General features: G+C 43.4%; 1 protein-coding gene across 1 annotated transcript in view; it reads right to left on the bottom strand.

Moving 5' to 3' along the window:
• Nucleotides 1-23,686, bottom strand: part of LOC104371534 (uncharacterized) — a 57,365-nt gene extending 33,679 nt beyond the window's left edge. Inside the window, exons 1-38 of the mRNA XM_086624335.1 lie at nt 23,483-23,686; nt 23,251-23,394; nt 23,001-23,157; nt 20,925-20,952; nt 20,712-20,826; nt 20,541-20,633; nt 20,364-20,427; nt 20,191-20,289; nt 19,982-20,085; nt 19,758-19,896; nt 16,607-16,725; nt 16,367-16,516; nt 15,581-15,751; nt 15,031-15,341; nt 14,579-14,651; nt 13,234-13,321; nt 13,021-13,138; nt 12,266-12,389; nt 12,044-12,180; nt 11,687-11,942; nt 10,487-10,729; nt 10,213-10,389; nt 9,985-10,130; nt 9,802-9,892; nt 9,324-9,713; nt 9,081-9,207; nt 8,727-8,845; nt 6,288-6,484; nt 5,691-5,874; nt 5,439-5,604; nt 5,130-5,266; nt 4,399-4,707; nt 4,052-4,255; nt 3,296-3,421; nt 3,032-3,202; nt 2,841-2,945; nt 2,530-2,625; nt 1,888-2,022 (exon numbers count right to left, since the gene is read on the bottom strand). Coding sequence (XP_086480461.1) covers nt 1,888-2,022; nt 2,530-2,625; nt 2,841-2,945; nt 3,032-3,202; nt 3,296-3,421; nt 4,052-4,255; nt 4,399-4,707; nt 5,130-5,266; nt 5,439-5,604; nt 5,691-5,874; nt 6,288-6,484; nt 8,727-8,845; nt 9,081-9,207; nt 9,324-9,713; nt 9,802-9,892; nt 9,985-10,130; nt 10,213-10,389; nt 10,487-10,729; nt 11,687-11,942; nt 12,044-12,180; nt 12,266-12,389; nt 13,021-13,138; nt 13,234-13,321; nt 14,579-14,651; nt 15,031-15,341; nt 15,581-15,751; nt 16,367-16,516; nt 16,607-16,725; nt 19,758-19,896; nt 19,982-20,085; nt 20,191-20,289; nt 20,364-20,427; nt 20,541-20,633; nt 20,712-20,826; nt 20,925-20,952; nt 23,001-23,157; nt 23,251-23,394; nt 23,483-23,686 — 5,817 coding nt within the window. The remainder of the gene's footprint in view (nt 1-1,887; nt 2,023-2,529; nt 2,626-2,840; nt 2,946-3,031; nt 3,203-3,295; nt 3,422-4,051; nt 4,256-4,398; nt 4,708-5,129; nt 5,267-5,438; nt 5,605-5,690; nt 5,875-6,287; nt 6,485-8,726; nt 8,846-9,080; nt 9,208-9,323; nt 9,714-9,801; nt 9,893-9,984; nt 10,131-10,212; nt 10,390-10,486; nt 10,730-11,686; nt 11,943-12,043; nt 12,181-12,265; nt 12,390-13,020; nt 13,139-13,233; nt 13,322-14,578; nt 14,652-15,030; nt 15,342-15,580; nt 15,752-16,366; nt 16,517-16,606; nt 16,726-19,757; nt 19,897-19,981; nt 20,086-20,190; nt 20,290-20,363; nt 20,428-20,540; nt 20,634-20,711; nt 20,827-20,924; nt 20,953-23,000; nt 23,158-23,250; nt 23,395-23,482) is intronic.
• Between the last annotated feature and the right edge of the window lie 1,187 nt (nt 23,687-24,873).

Below are 24,873 nucleotides of genomic sequence, written 5' to 3'. Positions count from 1 at the left end.
GACCATAGGGTCCTTCCCAAGATTTATACCTGTAAAGGTTACTGTGGGTGCATGACTGATCTCTTTCCTTTACTACTAGATGGGGAAAGCAGTATTCCATACCTAACAGTCCATCTTCTCCCAGGATCGCTGCATGCAACACTGGCTGGCTGGGCTTGACCTGTCAGGGAAGACCTGTTCTATCTTCCTCTCATTTCTGAAGAAAGGGCATCTTTCTTCAGGGACTCCTTCTAATACAGGACTTCCTTCTCTTGGTGCTGCTTCTTCAGGAGAGGCAGATGATACTCTTTCATCCCTCTTAATGTCCAAGCACAGACAAGTTGTCTGTGCATATCAGAATGTGGAGAATACAGAAAACACTGAAGAGTATGTTCGCTTTTCACAGAGACTCTTTTGCAGGTCTCCGTACAGCAAGCATGCATGCAGGGAATAGTGAAAGGAAGCAGTGAGATGAGATAAACTCTTTGATAAGTGTCTACTCTGCATCAGAATATGACAGATGAATCTCACTCAGAACATGTATTTCATTATGAAACAATGTTTGATTTCTATAGAAGGCAGTTAAATATAAGTACATCAACAGAAGTAAAACATTCCTGTCCACTGTTGATGGTTGCTGCACCTCTTACATTCTAAACTTTTATGTTCATCAATTTTTATGTTAAAAAAATTTCCTTATTGTCTGAAAAGGTGATTTAAGCAAACTTTGTGTATCCTTTCTTTTAAACTGAATCAACCCATTATCGCTTGTAATGATTATCTTGCACTTAAAAATTTGCTTCTAATATTGCTACTTAGCAAAATCAATGGCAGATTGTCACCTCTTCTTGTTTCACAAACAGCTTACTGAAGAAATACAAAACCACAAAACCGTGTTTGATCTTCAGTCTGTATGAGGGAAGTCAACATGAAAATACAATATCCAGAACTATTTTTCTTTTTTATGATATAGAAATACCTATCCATATTCAAATGCAATCTCTGGTAAGTGTAGCAGACTTCCCTGATACCATACTAATACCTCAGTAGAAACTGTTGTCGTTCTTGAAAGTGATTTTCACTTAAACTCATTCTTTTTGTCTGTGACATTACTTCTTTACACTCTATTGTATCTATAATGAAAAAAACAACACACTCCATCACCTTTATCTGTCTTAATAAATGTTCGGTTGTCTTTCAGTTGCCCATAAAATACTCAGTTTTACCTATGCCTGGGACTGTGCAGCCTTAGCTGTTCTTCCTTAGTCTTTGAACTCTGGATTCTTGTCACTCACCCCATCTGTGAGCTGGCTATTGCTTTGTGCCAAGTATGAAACAAAACAGCTTCAGAAAAAGAGAGTGGGTATATCTCTTCACACCACTATCTCACCACATTGGTTTGACTGCTTGTTAATGCTCGGAGTGAATTTCAGTCTCTCGAATCAAAGTAGAAACCCTTAAGTCTAACCAAATAAACATAATTTCTCAATAACAATAATCTCTTTTACTTTTTTCCCCCTAAGAATTCATCAGAATAACTTGGAAGAATGTAATCTTAGTCTATCGAAGAAATGCATACTTCTCATTGCAAGATAAATAGCGAAGCCATATAATTGTTATTATTCCTAATGCATTTTTAAATATGCAAATGTAAAAATTTATTGCTGTTTTGTACATTTTGTATACTTTTAAACGTGAACAAGTACATGTCTACATGTACTCCAAAAGTAATGAACACTAGAATAAATAAATAAAGCAGGCTAATCACAGTTCATATGCAAAGGTCTCTACTCTCTTTATTGCCTAGACATAAATGACAGTTACAGAAGAAAGCAACACAGAGATTTACATTTTATGCATCTCTCAGGTCACTTTTTAGTCTTGAAACCCTCATTCCTCCTCTTCTACCTTCTTATGAAACTCCCGGCTCTTCGCTCGGAGCTTGTTGACCTGCGACTCTGCAATGTCAGCCCGCTCCTCGGCTTCCTCCAGCTCGTGCTGGATCTTGCGGAACTTGGAGAGGTTGACATTGGACAGCTCCTCCTGTGCGGGCAGAGGGAGTTGTGAAAAAAACAGGCAGCGTGTGGATATTAAATATCTGAAAACTAGGCAAACAAAAATTGAAATAGCACAGCTGGGCAAGCAGGGCAGGTTCAAAACCAAGGTAAGAAGCTGCTCAGGGAAATAAGTGTGCCAGAACAGAAAAGAACATCAGAGAGTCAAAAGGCCGTGGCCACATTACACACAGCACAGTCTAGGCAGAGTTCATGGCAGTCCTGGATAGGCAGATTAACAGCTGCTTTTGACACCCAGGGTAGGGTAGGAAGGAAGAAATAGAGGCGGGAAGAGAGGCTTAGGGAAAAAAAAATAGACATGGGAAAATATAGTTCCTCCCCAAACCAGCAATTCTTACTTTTACATTCTCCCTTGTCTTGTAGCAGCAAACGCATCAAACAGTTCAGGTTTCAAAATGTTGGACAGAAGAAAACATCCACACAGAATTCCACCTCAACCAGAAGGAAGTCTGGCCTTTGTCAGAGTGGTACTTACAGCTTCCTCAGCTTGCCTCTTGTAGGACTTCACTTTCATTTGCAGCTTGTCCACCAGATCCTGCAGCCTGAGAACATTCTTCCGATCTTCCTCAGACTACAAAAAATGGCAAGTAATAGAAACACTTGTTTGCCTCTTTCTCTAAAATTCATAAATGTGAAACAGAAGGACTAACATTCCTTATGGAGCATTGCTGTCTAGAAAGACAGAGGACAAAATCCTGTTTACTGTGTCCCTCTGGAAGGCAATGTGCAAACATTTTGACTTCCTGGAGGAAGACTGTGTTAACACAAAGAATCCTCTGGCATTACCTGGTAGGTCAGCTCCTTCACCCTCCTCTCGTACTTGCGCACACCCTTCACGGCTTCAGCGCTGCGCTTCTGCTCAGCATCCACCTCCCCTTCCAGCTCCCGCACCTGCAACAAGAAGCCCATTTTTGGAGCTTCCCTGGTGGTTATTTATGTGACACGCTCAATCATGCCCAAACAAAAGGCCTACGCACTCTGGCCTCCAGCTTCTGGATTTGCTTCTTGCCTCCCTTCAGAGCCAACTGCTCGGCCTCATCCAGACGGTGCTGCAGGTCCTTCACTGTCTGGTCCAGGTTCTTCTTCATCCTCTCCAGGTGAGCACTGGTGTCCTGCTCCTTCTTCAGCTCTTCTGCCATCATGGCTGCCTGGAAAGCAAAGGATCAAAGCCATTTTGGGGCTGGAGACATTTAGGGGGAGAATGTATCCACTATCAGTGGTGAAAGGAGTCCCCAACTCACATCTGTGATGGCCTTCTTGGCCTTCTCTTCAGCGTTGCGGGCTTCCTGGATCGTATCCTCCATTTCACTCTGAATTTGGGAAATGTCTGTTTCCAGCTTCTTCTTGGTGTTGATCAAGCTGGTGTTCTGTTTAAAAGCATCAAGATCCCAATTTTGCTTTTGTTAGCTCGCAATATCATATAATTACATTGCATAAATATTGGGTTTTTATATTAACTGTGCCATCAGGTCATATGGGATTCTGTTCTAAAGGAGCTCCTGTGGTAGCTGTTAGTTTCTCAGCTGTGATGTGCTTCAGTAGCAGAGAAGGACTTTAGACTTACAAAAAAAAAAAAAAAAGACATAATCTTTCCTTCTCATTTTCTATCTAGTGACAGTAAAATTTTAAATGGTGCTATAGAATAATTATAAAGACATTGTTAAATGATGTGAATGACAGGATCAGTGTGTTCCTAATGATCAACCTAAGTTTGACTTTACAGTCTGAAGTGCAGATGTGAAAGCTGTTCAACTCATTTAAGTCATAGAGTAAGAACTTCACATATCTCTCTGAATTTAGTACTTTTAAGGCATCTGCACTGTAGTTTTAGTGGAATTCATATTATATCAGCAGCTGAAAATCACTTTTAATATTTATTTTCCATACTGTGAAAATTACAATGCATTTTACAAAATACTGTTGCAGTTCAGCCAGTCTTCAGTTATTTTGTATGCATGGAGCAAAAGTATAAATACTGAATATATTTATACACTGACCTGGGTATGGAGGAGCTGCACACGCTCACTTGCATCCAGCAGCTCCTGCTCAGCCACTTTCCTCGACCGCTCCGTCTGCTCCAGGGCTGCCCGGAGCTCCTCAACTTCAGCCTGCAGCAGGTTTGCTCTGCGCTCCACCATGGCCACTTGCTCCTTCAGGTCTTCCTGTGACCTGAGAGCATCATCCAAGTGTATTTGTGTATCCTAGAAAGAGAGACAAGACAGACTGTGAGGTGTATTTTTCCTATTTTCTGTTTTTGCATCAGTGTAGAAACGATAGCATAGTAGAACAGGAAAACTTTTAGTTCTTTCAGAAACCAGCGAGCTCCTGTTTCGTTGTCTCATACCTTCAGCACTGCTTGTGCATTTCTCAGGTTCTTTTGTGCCTCTGCAGCCTGGCGGTTGGCATGGCTCAGCTGGATCTCCATTTCATTCAGGTCTCCCTCCATCTTCTTCTTCAGCCGCAGGGCTTCATTCCTGCTCCTGATCTCAGCATCCAGGGTGCTCTGCATGGACTCCACAACTCGGAGGTGGTTTCTCTTCAGCTGGTCAATCTCCTCATCTTTCTCTGCTATCTTCCTGTCAATCTCAGACTTCACCTGGTTGAGCTCAAGTTGGAGGCGCAGGATCTTCCCCTCTTCATGTTCCAGGGAGGCCTGGACAAGTGCACACAAACATTTGTAATGTTGATAAAACTGCTCGCGTTCTAGGTAATTACAGACTATTTCAGGAAATCTCATCTGGTTGCATGCCCCAGCCAGAACAGAGGGGGACCAAATATTTTTCAGCCATATTTTCCCATTGCTTCGATTTTTAGTGCAGACATCATGAAAAAATATGTTAATTATACAAATAACAATATCAGTAACTTTATATGAACTATTCTCTTGAAGAATAATGTACAGCATGAGGTCTGAGACTGCAGAAAAGGAAAAAAAAAGGATTCCTGTATATACAAAGACTTTAATGGTATCCAAAATCCCCTGCTTCCTGTGCCTGGAGTTTATTCTCAATGTATCTAATTTCATAAATGGTATCCGAGGTTGCTAAACCTTGCTGTAAGTAAACAATTAAAAACAGAAGGCTGTACCTCAGCTTCCTCCAGGGAGGCTTGGAGTTCAGATTTCTCCTGCTCAATCTGTTTCTTGACTTTCTCCAGCTCATGAATCGCCTTTCCTCCCTCGGCAATCTGCTCCGTGAGGTCAGCAATCTCCTCTGTGGGAACAAAGACCAATGGCATGGTCAGGGAAAGAGTCTAATGGGAAGGGCCCTGTCACACCAAGGTCATGGGCAACTTTGCAGACCTGCAGGCACAGACCCGTGGAGAGCGGTGGGTAGTGGTGGGTTGTGAGAAAGCCCTGCCAGGAGCAGAGGGACAGGGACTTACGTTGCAAGTTCTTGTTCTCACGCTTCAGTGTTTCCAGGTGGTCCAAGGACTCCTCATAGGCATTCTTCATCTTAAACAGCTCCGTGCTGAGAGAGCGAGACTCCTTCTGGGAGGCTTCCAGCTCAGCCTGCGTTTCCTCATACTTCTGCTTCCACTCTGCCAGGATCTGAAGAGAAACAGGGTCTCAGTATGGATGTGGCAATCAGGAGGGGATGCTCTGCCCAGGAAGCCCAGGGCTGGAGCCCAAAAGACCTTGTCAAAGTTCTTCTGCTTCTTATCCAGAGCCGCGCAGGCAGCATTGGATCGCTCCACATCAATCATCAGGTCCTCCACCTCGTTCTGCAGCCTCTGCTTTGTCTTTTCCAGGGAGGCACATTTGGCATTGACGGCTTCAACGTGTTCCTCTGCATCCTGCAGGCGCTGTGCCAGCTTCTTCCTGGGAGGTGGTAAGCACAGGTCCAGGTGAGGAAACAAACGGGAGCCTGTGGTGTGCAGCCAGTGTGTTTTTTACAAGAGTACACTTAGCCATTGGGTAGTGTGTGATCCCCATTTACACAGAGGTGCAGGACCTCTCCCAGCCAGCCACTTTCTATGTCTGCATCCTGGTCTACAGTAATTCACTCTCTGCTGTTCACTCTGCTATTCACACTGTCATCTTGCTGCCATTGGGTGTCTGAAGAGCTTTGTTGCTTCTGCTTTCCCTCAACGCATTCCTGCTTTTGGTTATATTCTCTCTCTTCTGGCACCCCACCCCAAAGCAGAATATTGACTTCTTCCTGACAATACCACAGTGGTCTCCTCAAATTTCCATTCTTAGTCTCTGCCAGCCTTCCCCACATTCCCACGTACTTGGCCTCCTCCAGCTCCTCCGTACGCTGAATGGCATCCGTCTCGTATTTGGTTCTCCACTGGGCCACTTCGCTGTTGGCCTTGGACAGGGCACGCTGCAGCTCCCCCTTGGCTTCCTGCTCCTCCTCATATTGTTCCCGGAGCAAGTCACAGTCGTGGCGAGCAGACTGCAAGCCATGGGCCAGGGCATTCTTGGCCTGGAGGAAAAATAGTAGTGCAACAATGAATGTAAATATCCTAGGAAATCTCCCATGTTGATGGACATTGGATTATTCTGCTGTGAGTGATGGCAAGCTACTGAATGAGAAAGGAATCTCTGGGAATTTGCAAAAGAATTAATCAATAGGCTACAGGGAAGGCAGATCAAAGCTAATAGAATCATTGAATTGTTCAGGTTGGAAGAAACCTTCAAGATCATCTCGTCCAGTCATTAACCTTAGACTGCCAAAGTCTGCCCTCTAGAAGTCCAAGGTAGCAGTTTTGCAGACCCCTCTCCTTACTTCTCCAGGAATCAAAAACTCTATCATTTCATGATCACTCTGCCCAAGATGGCTTCCAACCGTCACATCACTCTCAAGCCCTCTCTGTTCACAAACAACTGGTCCAGCAGGGCACCTTCCCTAGTTGGCTCACTCACCAGCTGTGTCAGGAAGTTATCTTCCACACACTTCAGGAACCTCTTGGACTGTTTCATCTCTGCTTGTTCAAGTCCCCCACAAGAACCAGAGCTAGTGATTGTGAGACTTCTCCCAGTTGCTTATAGAATATTTGGTCTGCCTCGTCATCCTAGTTGAGTGGTCTAAAACAGGCTCCCACCATGATATCTGCCTTGCTGACCCTTCTCCTGGTTCTTACTCATAATCACTCAACCCTGTCATCACCATCATTAAGCACTAGACAATCAAAACTCTCCCTAACGTACAGGGCTACCCCACCACCTCTCCTTCCTTGCCTATCCCTCTGAAGAGTTTATAGCCATCTATTGCAGGACTCCAGTTGTACAACTCATCCCACCATGTTTCTGTGGTGATCATTCTCAGGCACTTTCATGGTTTCTAACACATCAATAACTCTTGCATCTTTGCTGCCGCATGGATCCCCATCTTCTACCTCCACTGAGATGGCAGACCAAAGGACCTTGCTAGTATATCGTCCCTCAAACATTAGAACGCCACCACCAGGCTTAGCTCTGGTGAGCCTCGTTTTATCCCTTTCTCCCTTCAAGTCTAGTTTAAAGCTCTTTCAATGAGTCCTGGTAACTCCTGTACAAAGATCCTTGTCCCCCATCAAGACAGATGTACCCTGTTTGTCACTAGCACGCCTGGTGTAGTGTAGACCAATCCATGATCAAAAACTCCAAAATTCTATTGGTGTCACCAGGCTCGGAGCCAGGTATTGGTCTGCTGGATCTTCTTGTTTCTTCACTCATCATTCTCTGCAACTGGAAGGATGGTGAAGAACACTACTTGTGCTTCTGATCCCTTAACCAGTCGTCCCAAGGCCTTGAGCCTCTCTTGATTGCCCTCGGACTTTGTGTTGCAACGTTATCACTGCCTCCCTGAAAAATCAATAATAATCTGAGGGCCATACCAGGGTAGGAAATTTTCTTTTCACATCTTTAACTCAGGCTCCAGGGAGGCAGCAGACTTCCCCACCAAATGGGTCTGGACTGCATATTGGGCCTTCTTTTCCCTTCAGAAGGGAGTCTGTTATGACAATGACTCATCTTTTTTTCTTTATGGAAGCAGTTCTGATGCAGGGTGTAGGCCAACTTCACCTCGGTGACACCTCCAAACTAGATGAACCATCATTCTCATTATTGTTTGGTTCCACTTGCAGAACCTCATACCTATTTTGTGATGGCACCTGGGAAGGTGGGATAGTCATAGAGGAGCTGCATCAGCCATGGTGGGTGCAGAGCTTAGAGAGGCCGTGCTCCCTGCTGGGTGGTTACCATTTCTCCCTGGTCCAGCTAGCAGAGCTTCGGCGCCTTTCCTGCACACTTTTCTGCCTGAACTGCTGTGCCACACCCCTGCTGGAACACCACACCCCTGCTGGAACACCACGCCCTGGCTGAAAAGCCACGTCCTGCTTTCCTGCCCTTTTCACAGTGCTCCAGATTGCTTCTGCTCCCTAAGGGCTTTCCCCTGTGAGGGGTGGGCTGGGCCGCTGTTGCTTCCGGCCCTGCCCAGGTCTCATCAGCTGCTGTTGCACAAGCTGCAGGCTCCTGACAGTCCTCTTGGCTCTCAGAGAGGTTCCTCAGATTGAAGAAACTCCTCTGTGCACCTCACTGGAGTGCTCCACTGCAGATGGTACTGGCACTGGAGCTGCTCGGCTCAGCATGTGAGAAGTTTGCTCACATTTACCTAAGTGGTTATTTTTCCTCCTCTCATCCTGTTGATTCTGTGATTTTATATGTTTATGATAGAGCCTTCTCACCTTTATCTCTTCCTCTAAGTGCCTCTTGAGTTCCTCAATCTGTTGGGTGAATGCCTGCTTGCCTCTTGACAGCTGAGAAACCAAAGCGTCCTTCTCCTCCACCTGACGTGAATATTCACCTAGGAAAGTTTGCAGATACACGTGCCTTTGATTGACATTGATGACAATATTGTGGACATTTAGGGCTGTAAAACCAGGTAGTTAGCAGACCTTGCAGGAGCTTGTGATCCCATTTCATGCATTTCTCATTACAGGGGAGACAAAACATGTTGAACAGACCATGTGCCCAGAAGGGTCATTTCTGCACTAACTCTGACATTATTCATTTGCACATCTGAGCTGTGTATGTCTTACCTGATTCTGTCTGCAGACGAGCTCTTTGAGCGTTGAGGTCATTGATCATGCGCTGATGCTCTTCTTCTTTTGTCTTAATCTCACTTAACTGATCTTCCAAAGTGCGACACATCTTCTCCAGGTTTGCCTGTGTATCAACATACAGAAGGGGAGGGTTTAACCATTCACACTCTGAATACTAGCAGGTGCAAGAAGTTGTATAGAATTCCACTGAGTCGATGACACTATAAGGTATTGGTGTACCTTGGCTTTGGAGACAGACTCCATGTTACTGGCCAAGTCGTCAATCTCCATCTTCAGCTCACTCTTCTCCTTCTCCAGCTTCTGCTTCACTCGTTGCAGGTTGTCGATCTGCTCCCCAAGCTCAGCTGTGCTGTCCGCGTGCTTCTTCCGCAGGGCGGCAGCCGTGGCTTCGTGCTGCAGCGTGGCCTCTTCGAGGTCGCGGCGCATCTTCTGAAATTCTGCCTCGCGCTTCTTGTTCATATCGATCTGAGCTGCAGTAGCCCCTCCTGCTTCTTCCAGGCGCTCGCTGATCTCCTCGAGCTCCCTCGAGAGGTCAGCCCGATGCTTCTCTGCCTTTGCCCGAGAGGCACGTTCAGCCTCAATTTCCTCCTCCAGTTCCTCTATACGAGCCTGGGGAACATTAGGGACCCTTCACACCCAGGCCCTCCTCCTTCTGGACCTGAGACTGGGTGAGAGAGGGGGAGGAACAGAGACTTGCCTGCAGCTCCTTGATCTTCTTCTGTAACTGCATGCCCAGGGCTTGTTCATCCTCAGTTTTGCTCTGGATCTGGCTGATTTCAAAGTCTTTCCTTTGGGCAAAGCAAAGCAAACCATGTTAGAGCTCAAAGATAAAAGACAAGTGCACCAGCCCAATGTTCAGGTGCCCCACGGCCACACTTACTTCTTTAGTTTCTCATCCAGCTGCTGCTTATCGTTTTCCAAATCCATTATGCTGTCATGGGCCAGCTTCAGGTCTCCTTCCAGTTTCCTCTTAGCTCTCTCAAGGTCCATGCGCAGTTTCTTCTCTTGCTCCAGGGACCCTTCCAGCTACAACAAATGAGACCATCAGTGCTCTGCCAGCCAGGTCTAACTCCATACCTGTCCTGTTCTTCTGGGCAATCGTGCTTACATCGTCCACTTGCTGCTCCAGCTTGGTCTTCGCTTTGGTCAGCGTATTGACTTTGTCCTCTTCTGCCTGCAGGTCGTCCAGTGTCTGCTGATGGGCCTCTTGGAGGGCTTTCTTTTCTTTTGTCAGCTTGGCAATGGTCTCATCCAGGGCTGCCATCTCCTCTGTGAGGTTTTTCACCTTTGAGAAGAAAGGAGAAGAAAGGAAGCAGCTACAGAAGTCCAGTAGTAGCACAGTGCTCTTTTCTGAAGCATGAGTGACAGGTTCTGCCTCATACCTTGTTTTCCGTGGCATGTTTTTCCTTCTCAACCTTGGCCAGTGTTAACTCAAGGTCATCAATATCTTTCTTCAGCTCTGAACATTCATCCTCCAGTTTCCTCTTCTTGGCTGTCAGCTCAGCATTAATTTCTTCTTCATCTTCAGCCCTTTCAGTGACCTCCTTAATTTTGGCTTCCAGTTGGATTTTGGTTTTGATGAGCTGGTCACATCTTTCCTCAGCATCAGCCAAAGCATCAGCTTCCTGTTAGAGAAACATAGGATTTTTGCAAATCTCAAGTTTTAGTGAAACTAAATAGAAAAAGCGTGTTTCCTGCTGAAAAAAGAAACATGAAATTATTATTTTTTTTTATGTTGTGGGAAATGATTTTTCAGAACCTGTTTTAAATTAGAGTAGGTTTTTATTCTATTTATTTTTTTACTGTCATCTTGTACTTTCTCTTGCTGTATTTATAGATGTCTAAATATCTAACCCACTTATTTTTAGTAATGATTTTGCTTACTTTCCCTGAAAGTTAATAACTAAATATAATTGTGCACAGATCTTTTTGGTTTATGTCTGTAAGCAGCTTTTCTTGACAAGATTGACTAAGAATTCATCTTCTTTGTTACAGATAAATTGGTGTATAATCTAGATGCAATTGGTGGTTTCAATTTGAACTTGACTTTATTTTGAAGCTGTGAAGAAGACACTTCAGAAAAAAGAGCATTGTGTAAATGCTGCCAAATCTTTTGATCTTCCAAAGGACAATTGAGACACACATAAAGTTGACAGCTAGGATGCAGAAGATATTTGTGTCTTCCTAGAGTAGTAGCTGCAGGACAACAGGTGAGATACCATGTATCATAAGAAATTACATAAGGCTTTTTTATTTAGGCAATAAAATAAAACCATGAATAAAACCAGATTAAGTAGTCAACTGAATTGCTCTCCAGACTCTGTTAACTGTATATGCTAAATCTCTGGTAGCTACAGCTGGACTTTATATTGTGAGTTTGCAAGGAAAAACATACCTGTAGGTCACTCCCAAGTTAGAACTTCATATTATAATGTTGAAATGGAGTGGTCTGAATTTTGTCTTTAGTGATTCAGTTTAAGATATTTTTCTAATGCAATTTAGTGTGCGGTGTGAGAGTTCCGTAGCATGAGAGAGGATTTAGACTTATTTTTCCCTGGAAGAAACGTACTAATAATACTTACAGCTTGCACTTGGAGCTGCAGATCGTTTTTCTCCTGCAGCAAAGAAACCATTTTCTCCTCCAACTCCTTCCTCTTTGCCTCAGACTTTGCAAGCTCTTCCTTGGTTTTCTCAAACTCTTCTTTCATGTTGGCCATCTCCTTCTCAGATTCTGCACTCTTCAGCAAGGGCTTGATCTTGAAGAACAGCTTCATCCAGGGCCAGTGCTTCACATTCATGAAGGACCGAACATTGTACTGGATGCAAAAGATGGACTCCCTGAAGCATAATTAGAATGTACATTGAATATTTTCAATATGATGAGTGTCAACACTTTCCCCCAAGTACAGCGACTTCAGCTGAAGATGAGAAATGTCTACCTCCTCTCCACCATTCTCTGGTACTCCACTCTCATCAGGAAGCCCCTGCACCTGGCCTGTGTGCGGGTGATGAGCTGTGCCAGCTTCTCATCCCTCATCTCCTCCAGGAGTCCCAGCAGCCCAGCTTTGAAGAACACCTTGAGAAAGGGAACATTGCAGCACATCGTGGTTGGGTAGAGCACAGCACGGACATGCAGTGAGTGAGTCAAGGAGGGTTTGTACCTTAGTGTGGCCAAATTTGTACTGTGTGTGGTCCACATCGATTGACCCCAGAAGCTTCTCAGAAGCCTTCTTGCTGTCAATGAACTGTCCCTCTGGGATAGCACTGGCATTAAGCACTTTGTATCTGTGGAATGAGAGGAATTTCGTCCCTTGTTTAGACATACAGTTATAATGAAGTCCTAATCGGATAACAAAACTAAAGAAAATTTTACTATCTTTAGGTGATTAGTCATACATAAAAAGAGGACACTGATCTCCAGTAATTTCAGTCCAATATCTTTTTCACTTAAACTGTACTGTAGAAAATTGCTAGAGAGGAACGTTGCCACTATGTTTATAGGAAGAAAGCATCTTCCCCTGAAACATGCAGCTGATACAATGGCCAAAGCCCTATATCTGAGTTTGTAATTTTCATCTGGAATGTGGCTACAAAGCCATGTCCCAACCTGCATTTTTTAATCTTGTAAGCATTGGGTTGTGCAGCTCAATTGTGCTTCCATATTCGGAGACACTGGCAAAGTTTGGCTGTTTGATGAACAGCAATCAATGAGAACACCTGACTTACCTCTTAATTTCTCTACAATTTATCTTTTGCTAGCCATACATGTTGCCTTTGGTTATACATTCCAGCATTTTCCCGTTCTTTCAAACATGATCAGACAGATGTGACATTAAAAACTAACCACAAGTGTTAAAATATTAAAATGTACAACTTATGCAGTAAAGGTAGTATGGAGAGCCGAAAGGAGGCTGACCTCTGTTTGAAGTCTGCATAGAGGATTCTGCTGGGAAATCCCTTCCTGCAAATTCTGATGCCTTCCAGCACGCCGTTACACCGCAGCTGGTGTAGCACCAGTTCATGCTCCATGGCACCTAAGCAAATAAAACAATTATTCGATACTTCATGATAAAGCATAGAGAATAATGGGTGCATTACACTATGATTTCTCTCTACTTGAGGTTCTTACCAGGTGTTTTTGTTTCATTGGGGATGATGCAGCGCACAAAATGGGGATGAGTGCTCCGTAGATTGGTCATCAGCTTGTTTAGGTTCTCCTGTGGGTTCATGCGCAAAGATTTTTCATTAACAAATGGTACCTCTGCAGTTAAACTGTGAGATGTGAGAAAAGAGTTGGAAAGCAATAATGGATTTATTATTCCCTCCTATAGCCATCTTAATTTGAGTTTTCTTTTGCCTTTCAGTCTTCAGCACAAGAGAAAGTCACAAGACCATATAATGCGTTTTCATGAGACTGAGGGATACATCCACTTAGACAGGACACCTGTGGAGAATGGTGACCAGAAGTTTATAGCAAAAGTCATAATTTTGAGTGAAAGATGACTCCTCGTAATCACTAGATTCTCACTCTGTGGAAGACACTGACTATTGATGGGAACAGAAACAAAACTAGATATAAGAGAAAAGGGAAGAGGGGCAAGGATCAAGTTTGCAGAGAAGGCTAGGAAAAGGAAGCTTAACGGCATTAGGTGTTACTTGTGAAGATATATATGGCAAAAGTTGAAGAACGTGGGAAGACAAGAAAGACTCCCTGTTTAGTGAGAATGGGGGTCACAAGTCATACAGAAAAGGCATGAGTGGCAGGTCCTGCAACATGCCTTTCTAGAAGTGTTTTTAGAAGGAAAACCATGAACTGTCTCTGATTTAGCAACATTTACTAGCTAAGTCCTAACAGTTCTTAGTTTAGCCCTAATGTGGAGCAGGAGCAAAGCTGCTCAAATATCTCTTTCACAGTGTGAAAAACTGTTCAGACTGACAGATAGTAACTAGATGCCACACGTGCTGAAACAAGAGTTCTACCATCTGCCTTAAACTCTGTCCGTTGGTGGAAAGGTAACTGGCCTTGACATTTCCCTATTGCCTTGTCTTCAAATATATAATCATGTGAAAACCATTGTGTGTTGTGTATTATCATGTGCAAATGCACATACATTTGCATGTGCTGGTCCAGACTTGAGGTTCCCTAAGGCAGGTAGCCAGATCCACCATTGTCATCCCAAGGCAGAGGGAGAAGAGCTTGATCCTGCCAGCTGGTGTACTCATGATTAAGCAAAACTGTACCCCTACCTAAGTACTTTTTCCAACATTTGAATAAAGGCTACATCAAGGTGTATCTTCCTCAGCTGGCCTCAGCTGATTTGCAGTCAGCTCTTCTATGAATAACTGAAGAGATGTTCTTGATACAGAAAAATGTTAATAGGTGAAGTAAACAACCTTGTTGGAGTTAGTGTGAGGTTTCACAATCTTCAACTATAAAAAAAAGAGGAAAAAAATAGACTGGCTTCTGTACTTACCCTGAAAAGAGCTGATACAGTTTGGAAAGAAGAACCCTTCTTCTTGCCTCCCTTTTTGCCACCGCCACCACCACTCTCTGAAGAATACAAAAAAAAAGATAGTTTTACAACTTTGATTTGTAAAATTTTTCTCTATGAGACTACAAGAAGTATCAGATATATCAGAACAAGAAGTTCCTAAGTATCAGTATGCTAAGAAAGACACCTAGCATGCAGTGGGGAATAGAGTCAACACTCAATCTAAAGGAACACAGAACCAAAGATGTCTCATAATCCAAGGGATGACTATGTCTGAGTGCAAGGCCTGAAATACATTTGTTGTTTTCCTTTATTAATAAATTCAAGCCAAGGGAGACTCTGCAGAGCACGCAATTACTTTAGAACATTCTAGCTTATATTCATGGCTCTGGTACAGTCATTAAATAAAAATGAAAATATTAATTTCACAGAACTAACCTGCCTCTCCTCCAGCAGAGGCAAAAAGCAAGGCCAGTGTCTTCATAGATGATTTCTGGTACAGCCCCACAACAGTTTCATTCAGGGGATCCTTGTTCTTGTCAAGCCAGCCAGTGATGTTGTAGTCCACTGTTCCAGCGTAGTGCACCAGGGAGAAGTGGGCCTCAGCCTTGCCTTTGGCAGGCTTGGGCTTCTGGAAGTTGTTGGACTTGCCCAGATGCTGGTCATAGAGCTTGTTCTTGAAAGAGGTGTCAGTTGCCTTGGGGAACATGCACTCCTCTTCCAGGATGGAGAAGATGCCCATGGGCTGGAAGAAGCAGAGGAAAGAGGAAAAGGTGAAATGGCAGAAAGAATCACACATTAAGAAATATCACATTAAGCGGGACAATATTAATGCTTTCAGGGACTGTTATTCTGCTCAGCAGAGCAAATGGTAAAAATCTAAACTTACGTATTTACAATATCATATTTTTATGCTACATTTACAAATAAATAAAAAATTAATGCATTTCTGAAAATATTAAACATTGTGAACTACATGAATACCTTCTCAATGAGCTCAATGCAGGCAGCCAGGTCCATCCCAAAGTCAATGAATTCCCATTCAATTCCCTCCTTCTTGTACTCCTCCTGCTCCAGCACGAACATGTGGTGATTGAAGAACTGTTGCAGTTTCTCGTTGGTGAAGTTGATGCACAGCTGCTCCAGGCTGTTGAACTGCACAATTACAAACAGAGATTACTATTAAAGTTAAATTAGAAAGCTAGGGATAAAGAACAGTGCTGGCTTTTTGTACCAAATGACAGGAGGATCTGCGAGTGTTACTTCTTTGCTCAAGCAGGAGTTTAGAACTTCTGTCAATGTGTTTTTCTTTGTCAAGCTAAACTTTATCCACATGTTCATGACCCCCAGGCCACTTTAATATTTCACTTCTCAGCTTTAATTTCTACTAGATTTGCCTAATTCAGTTACAGAAGAGTCCACAGCACAACATTTTATCCAACAATTCCAAATGTTGATTTCAAATCATGTCCCAAGCCTTTTAAGCACAAATTGTGGCTATGGAACTGGTGTCTCTGCATTAGGTATCAAATGCCATGATAGTCTACTGTTTGTAATCAGTCAAAAACCAGCATTTATCAATTTCCATTGGCACATGTGTAAACCAAAAATCTATTCCTGATTAAAATCCTGTGGGAATCATGACGTTTTTCATGCAATCCGAAAGGATCAAACCATTTTTTCCAAAATAAAAGGGCATCATTCCTTCTTCTGTACTTTGGCACACAATAGAGTAACTTCTAAAGCATGGTAATAAAACACTGTTCTTACATCAAAGATCTCAAAGCCAGCAATGTCCAGGACACCAATGAAGTACTGTCTGGGCTGCTTTGTATCCAGCTGCTGGTTGATACGAATAACCATCCACAAGAACATCTTCTCAAACACAGCCTTTGCCAAGGCACCTACTGCGTTGTATACCTAAAACAAAAAGCAGAAGGCTTGTAGTTATCATGCAGAGCAAAAGAGGAAGTACAGAGGATTTGTCAACAAAACAGGGAGTTTTGTTACCTGCTGCACAGTTTGACCCTTGGTCACAAACTCATTCCCAACCTTGACTCGAGGGTAACAGAGGGCCTTAAGCAGGTCAGCGGAGTTCAGACCCATCAGGTAGGCAGCCTTGTCAGCAACTAAAGACCAAAAAAATCAGTTTTTGAGGCATAAGCAAACATTAGTGTTTCTTTAAAACAAGTATTAAAAGATAATTCTTGTAAAGATAGATTAGTTAAGATAAAAAAGTAATGTATTTGTAGTTCGTTATAAGCAACGTATCCCAGTAATTATAAATCATTTATGTCAGCTATTTTTTCTTCACCTGTTTTTAGTTTATTTTGAATTTTGGATGAAAAATCAGTTTAGAGACATTTAGGTAGGCAGACTTCTCAATAATAAATGCTGAAAAAGAAAAAGAACGCCTAGGGTTGAGATGATGATCCATTTGCAGGCAATTGCAGATCCTCTCAGAAGCAAATACAGTGCAGTTTATTTCAGTGACTTGTGGTAGGGTAATTTTAAAGGCATAACATTCGAGGGAGCAGTATGTGTAAGTGTCAATTACGCCTGTTCGAATCAACAGCTAAACATGAGATGACACACTTTTTTAGAAGTGCATTCTCAAATAAAAAGTTTGGGTTTTAACTTCTGCTATTACTTTTACTATTGAATTCAAACTCTGCCAGTAGTCAAAGTATGTAAAATGATTTGTTCAAGAGTGCTTTCATAATTAATTTGAAATCGTGATAAAAAAATGTAGGACATGATCTAACAGTCTGACATTGTGTCAAGGATATTTAGACTAAAAATTGGGGAAAAAATACCGATAAGTAATGATAGTGAAATACTGGAATAGATTGCATTTTGTTTTCAAAAGTAGATAAAGAAAGAAAAATTGCACAGGAGAGGTGAAGAAGATGAAATGTCACAGTCCTGTCCCAGCTTTATGAGCAAACAAAACTAGCAAAATAAAAGATGACCTGTCACACTGAGAAATTTGTTCATAGATTGAGAGTAATTCTCAGAAGAGACAGTGTCATGCAAGAGAATTAAATTCAATAGAATCAGCATTACGTATACTGCTCCAAAAGTTTCCAAGATTTGGTCAGCAAAATAATCACAGAATCACAGAATCACAGAATGTTAGGGATTGGAAGGGACCCCAAAGGATCATCTAGTCCAATCCCCCTGCCTGAGCAGGACCACCGAGATCAGATCACACAAGAACGGGTCCAGGCAGGTTTTGAACATCTCCAGAGAAGGAGACTCCACAACCTCTCTGGGCAGCCTGTTCCAGTGTTCTGTTCCCCTTACTGGGAAGAAGTTCTTCCTCATGTTTAAGCGGAACCTCCTATGTTCCAGCTTATATCCATTTCCCCTTGTCCTATCATTGGATGCCACTGAGAAGAGCCTGGCTCCATCCTCATGACAGTCACCCTTCACATATTTATAAACATTAATGAGGTCCCTCCTCAGTCTCCTCTTCTCCAAGCTAAAGAGACCCAGCTCCCTCAGCCTTTCCTCATAAGGGAGATGCTCCACTCCCTTCGTCATCTTTGTGGCCCTATGCTGGACTCTCTCCAGCAGTTCCCTGTCCTTCTTGAACTGAGGGGCCCAGAACTGGACACAATATTCCAGATGCGGTCTCACCAGGGCAGAGTAGAGGGGGAGGAGAACCTCTCTTGACCTACTCACCACACCCCTTCTAATACACCCCAGGATGCCATTGGCCTTCTTGGCCACAAGGGCACATTGCTGGCTCATGGTCATCCTGCTGTCCACCAGGACCCCCAGGTCCCTTTCCTCTGTGCTGCTCCCCAACAGTTCAGTCCCCAACTTGTACTGGTACATGGGGTTGTTCTTACCCAGATGCAAGACTCTACACTTGCCCTTGTTGTATTTCATTAAATTTCTCCCCACCCAACTCTCCAGCCTGTCCAGGTCTCTCTGAATGGCAGCACAGCCTTCAGGTGTGTCAGCCACTCCTCCCAGTTTAGTGTCATCAGCAAACTTGCTGACCGTGCACTCTATTCCCTCTTCCAAGTCATTGATGAGTATGTTGAACAATACTGGTCCCAGTACCGACCCTTGAGGGACTCCACTGGATACAGGCCTCCAACTGGACTCTGTCCCATTGACCAGTACTCTTCAGCCAGTTCACAATCAACCTCACTATCCAATCATCCAGACCACACTTCCTCAGTTTAGCTGTGAGGATGCCGTGGGAGACTGTGTCAAATGCTTTACTGAAGTCAAGATAGACCACATAACATCACTTAAGTAAAGTGACAGGTATTATTTCTTCTCTGCTCTACTATTGCTATTCAGCATTATCAGACTCACTGCTATCCTTGTATTCCTTGCAGTCATTTTCACTTATGTCTTAACTTTCCTAAATAAATCCCAAACCACACACATACAAAAAAAAAAACAACTCAAGAAAAAAACCCTTATAGTACATGTTTATGATATATGCAAATAACTCTGTTTTCATGGAAATACTTCCATGAACTTTTTAAGGAATGCACCTTTGAACAATTCTAGTCAAAGCAAATGCAACACATCTTAGATGTCTGTTTTTCAAACTGAAGTCCTGGAGACGTGCTGAGACAGACTGAGCCACAGCTTCAGTATTAACTGATGTTGCTTTTCAGCCCCTCAAGTAGCACAATGCTCCCAGTTCAGGCATCGTGAGGTGTCTCCAGAATATGGGCTTTGAAGCAGAGAAGCTTCAGGATTCTGGCTTCTTGTCACCTGGAAGCAGCACCAGGTGGAGAGTACAGCTGACGGCAAGTGGTAGTAGCTACCTGGGTGCACCAGCTCAAGTCACTGAGCAGAGAGGCTCCTGGCTCTGTGCCAGGCCTGGGAAGCTGCCATGGAGAATAGCAGCAAAGCTTGCTTTTCTTCTGCCTGACTCCTACTGTGTCAGCCAGGGGAAGCGGGCTTTAGGATTTACTGGCACTTAGACTTTGCATGGTTCAAAGTAATCTGCATCTTGCACTGAGTTGTGCTCTTCCAGCAACGTCCTCTGGCTAGGACATCCTTACATTCCACCATACTGGCCTTTGGGGAAATGCGTGGGCTGAGTCCATGGCTCTGCCCCTGAATCACTGCCTGTATTAGTGAGTGTACCGGTCTATACGGTGCTGCAGTACATATCGTGCGGTACCTTCAGTGCCGTCCGGCTCCGCCTGCTCCTCACGCTGCTTCTGCTTGAACTTCAGGTTGCCATAGTGCATGACAGCCCCCGTCAGCTTGTAAATGGCTGTCTTCTCATCAGGAGTGAAGCCCAGGATGTCAATGGCACTCTAGCAGAGGAATCATTAGAGTAAGGACCATGCCTGTTAAAGGTCACAGTGTGTGCGCCCGAGAGAACATCTATGCATTACTTACATCGGTGGCCATCAGCTCTTCCTGGTCGTTGATGCTGGGAACCGTGATCTCACCTTGACTCACATACAGATAGTCATACGGGTTGGTGGTGATCAGTAACATCTCTGAAAAGAAGGACAAACCACATCCAGATAAAATGTAATTGGCACGTAAAGGAATTACGTGTTGTTCCGTGACCTTTGTCTAGAGAAGTTAGCTATCTTTCCTACCAATTAGCTCTGGCTTCTTGTTGGACATGATCTGATAGAATATGTGGTAGCTTCTTTCTGCCTTGAGCTGGAAAGTGACTCTGGACTTCTCCAGCAGATCTGGCAAAGAATGTAGGACAGAGTTAGCACAGGAAGGCTGGAAGGAAAGGCATGATGCAGGGAGGGTCACTTACATGTTTCAATGTCAGCAGAAGCCAGTTTTCCTGTGGCACCAAAATGGATTCTGATGAATTTACCCTGAAGGAAGGAGAAGAGTCAATGAAGATTTATTTGACCAATCCTGGCTGCAAGAACATTTGAGTCAGTGTGCTGATACAGAAAAAGTAATTTTGACCCAGGCAACGACTTACAAAGCGTGAGGAGTTATCGTTCCTCACAGTCTTGGCATTTCCAAAGGCCTCCAGCAGTGGGTTGGCGCTGATGATTTGATCCTCTAGCGTTCCCTAAAATAGAAATCTTATTGTCATGGTACAGCTCATAAACAAATCTGACAGTTGAAGTTGTTACACCAAGGACCTCACCTGCATTTTGCCTGCTGGCTGCTCTTCCTTCTTCTTATCCCCGCTGGCTGCAATTGTTGCAAAGTACTGGATGACACGCTTTGTGTTCACAGTCTTCCCTGCACCGGATTCTCCGCTGTCAAACCAGAGAGAGAAGCAGAGAGCGTGTGGTCAGGCAGGAGGTCCCCTGGCACCGGGCAGCCCCGCAGGGACCCGAGCAGGGAGGGTACGTACGTGATCAGGATCGACTGGTTCTCGCGATCTGTGGGAGAGGCAAAACCAAATAGACTTTATAAACGAAGAACACAAAAAACTGAAAATTAATGCAGCAAATTCAAGTCATAATAAGAAAAAAATTCTTCATGTATTTTTTCCTGTGTTTATTCCTAATAGTTTTGGTTTTTTCCAATTTCAATTCCTTGCAAAGCACTTTGTACCACATTCTTGATGTTAAACATACCTACCACACTCTGACCTCTAAATTAGGGATATATGGATTTGATGAGTGGACTGTTAGTTGGGTAAGGAATTGGCTGGATGGCTGCATTCAAAGAGTTACATTCAAAGGCTCCATGTCCCAATGGTTAATGAATGGTGTCCCTTAAGGGTCTGAACTGGGACCAACACTATTTAATACCTCTATTAATGACATACATAGTGGGATTGAATGTACTCTCAGCAAGTTAGCAAGTGACACCGAGCTGAAAGGTTCAGTTGATACACCAGTGGGAGAGTGTGCCATCCAGAGGGACTTTGACAGGCTTGAGGAGTAGGCCCATGTGAATATCATGAAGTTCAACAAGGACAAGTGCGAACTCTAACATATGGGTCAGGGCAATCCTCAATATAAATCCAGACTGGGGCATGAGTGGCTTAACAGCAGACCTGCATAGAAGGACTTGGGAATACTAGTGGATGTACAATTGGATATGAGCTGGCAGTGTGCACTTGCAGCCCAGAAAGCCAATCAGATCCTGGGCTGCATGAAAAGATGCATGGTCAGCAGGGCAAGGTAGGTGATTCTGCCCCGCCACTCTACTCTTGTGAGACCCTACCTGGAATACTTCCTCCAGCTCTGGGCTTTCCTGTGCAAGAAAGACATGGACCCTCTGGAGAGGGTCTAGAGGAGAGTCAAAAAATAATCTGAGGTCTAGAACACCTCTTCTATGAAGAAAGGCTGAGAGAGTTGGAGTTATTCAGCCTGGGGAAGACAAAGCTCCAGGAATACCTTATTTCGGTCTTTCAGTACTTGAAGGGATTTTATAATAAAGACAGAGAAAGACTTTTTACCAGGGCCTGTAGTGGCAAGACAAAGGGTGACAGTTTAAAAATGCAAGTGGGTAGGTTTAGATGGGATATAAAGAAGAAATGTTTTATGATGAGGGTGATGAGCCACTGGAACACGTTGCCCAGAGAAGTTGCAATGCCTCATGGTTAGAAATGCTCCAGATCATGTTGGACAGAGCTTTGAGCAACCGAATCTAGTGGAAAATGTTCCTCCCAATGCTGAAGGGAAGTACTACATGATTTTTAAAGATCCCTTCCAGCCCAAACCATTCTATGATGTTATGATTCCGTAATGCTTTTCTATAAACATTGAAAACTCTTGAAGGGCCATATGCTTCTTCCCTACTGCACTCTTTTTTCTTCTTTCTGCTTCTTCCCTACTGCACTCCCTACTGTCTTCTTTTTCCTGCACACAGTAATTTATTTCTACTTTTGTTTTGTTTTTTTTTTAATTTTCTGCTGCACAGACTGTACGTAGATCAGTAGAGAAAGGGAGGGTAAGGACTCACAACAAAGCAATCTTGTGCATGGGTAGTAGTTCTGAACTCGATAACACAGAGACAGAAAAGAACAAAGAGATGAAAGCAAAACTAGCAGCAATATGTAATTCTATTTCATTTTTTCATGTCATGGTTTTATCAAGATAAATCCGAATATTTGTGATACAAATTTTTCATGCAGCCCTTTGATGTATTAACTTCGTGTCATTAGACAGAATTTTGGCATCTCATTTGGATTTCATACCCTGCTCACTTTCACTATTTCATTACAGACATAACTATATTCCTTGCTCCACCTAGTCTATTTGGCTTCTTGTTTTTGCTGGCACACTAATTCTGGTACTATACTTCCTTTTTAGAAATCCTGACATGAAAAAATCCTGTTTAAATTAGCAGTGATTAACTCTCTGACTGAAGTACAACTGTAATGATGTGTTAAGAAAGTATCAGTACATTTATCAGGGAAACTATGTGATTATTTTTAAAATGTCCTTTTGATAGAATTTCTCTGAGAGCCACTCACCTGTCAGCATGAACTGATAGGCGTTGTCAGAGATGGAGAAGATGTGTGGAGGGGCCTCCTGGCGCTTCTTGCCTCGGTAGGCCAACACCACCTCCGGGTTGTACACCGGCAGCCACTTATAAGGGTTGACAGTGACGCAGAAGAGACCCGAGTAGGTCTGCGAGGAAGGGAGACAGCACGTTGGCTTCCACTTAGCCTGGCAGAGCAGTTGCTCCCAGCTGCCCAAAGGAAGACTGCTGCTGGTACTTACGTAGATCATCCAGGCTGCATAGCGCTCTTTGAGGTTGTACAGCACAGCGGGTTCGTGGAGGTGGGTCATCATGGCCATGTCCTCAATTTTGTCATACTTGGGAGGATTCATGGAGAAGATTTGATCTTCCTTTACTGTCAGAGTCTGTCAGAGAAAAGCAAGGTACATGCATTTCAGCTAAGATCTCAGAGTGGGAATTTAATGCTGTTTGTAAATCTTGCATTTTACCCACCTCTCCACCTTCAGTCTTGACAGTGACCTTCCCTGATTCTTTGCTCTGGATTGTGCTTTTCACGTAGGATTCCTTTGCATGTACCACAAAGACTGAAGTCTTGGCATCAAAAGGCTTGTTCTGGGCCTCGATTCTCTCCTTTTCTGACTTTCGGAGGTAGGGAGCTGCCTCCCCGAAGATGGCCATCTCAGAGTCTGACGACATGGCTGCACTTTACGGAGTGCAGGATAGCAAGGAGCTGAAGTGGAGAGATATACTACAGTGCTGAGTTAAGGAAGAAATGCCTTTTACCACACACTTGACTCTCTTTAGTGTTCTGTTCTAGCTATTCTTACAGTCTCCCTCTCTCTTATCTGCTTTTCACCCTACATATCCTTTAATTTATTTAGATCTTAAAGAAGAAATGTGTCTTTGTTTTAGATTTCTTTATCTTTCTCTCCTTTATTCCAGTTTACATGCTCAGTTCTTTAGATCTAGTCGTGTGTCAGTATACAGAATAATTGGATTGATTGGCATAATATAAAAATTTTCTATACGAAGAAGCAGACATACCAAGGGGTATCTTACCAAAATTGTGAAAGCCCACTTACATACGTTCTCTCTTGCATATTTTAGATAATGTCATTTGTATTGCCTATAGAGATGGAGCAACGTAATAAAAAAGGTGTGGAGTAAGCAGAAGCACAAATGTGAATTGTCTATGCGAAGCATTTTCCTCAGTTAGAAATCACATTTTTAGCTTCTACAGTTGTTCTGCCTTTTCAACTGAAAAGCTGATGCTTTAAGATTAATTTGTACCAAAAGAGGAAATCTTCTTAATAATAAACATTCAGAGGGATTTGACAAAGTCTTAACTATATGTGCTGTTCATTCATCTTCTTTTTCCTGGATTTCTGTTTACAGGCAATCTCCCGTTAACAGTTCTGTGTGGTAGGAGGTCAACTATTTCCCAGCAGGTACCAAACAATTGTGTCCAACCCAGTTATGAAAGGAAATTTGCTGGTTTGGACAGCACAGCTCAGGTGGAATTGCACTGCATTAGTATGCACAGATGCATAGGTGTATGGGAAGTGCCCACACATCTATATAAAAAAGACATCTTGGAGAGTCTATTCCTATGGAGTAGGTAAATCAGAGTCTTACCTCTTGTGATACCAGCTGGCTTTCAGACTAGAAGCTGGTCAATACTGAAAAACAGAAATGACAACGTCTTTTTTTATTTTTGCATGGAATCCCAAGGATAAGTCACAGGGCAAAAATATGGCAATGACTCGAAAGAAGAAAGAAAATCTCTATTGATACAGATAGTCCTTTGAGGAAAGCAGTTCCACAGGCAACAGGAATGCAGTGGGATTCTGCCAGCACCCAGCCCTCCATACTCTTACCTTGAA

Source organism: Tauraco erythrolophus, chromosome 20, assembly GCF_009769465.1.
Source record: "Tauraco erythrolophus isolate bTauEry1 chromosome 20, bTauEry1.pri, whole genome shotgun sequence".
NCBI classification, from domain to species: Eukaryota; Metazoa; Chordata; class Aves; order Musophagiformes; family Musophagidae; genus Tauraco; species Tauraco erythrolophus.
Note: the sequence above shows the minus strand (reverse complement) of the source record. Positions and strands in the feature narration are given on the sequence as shown.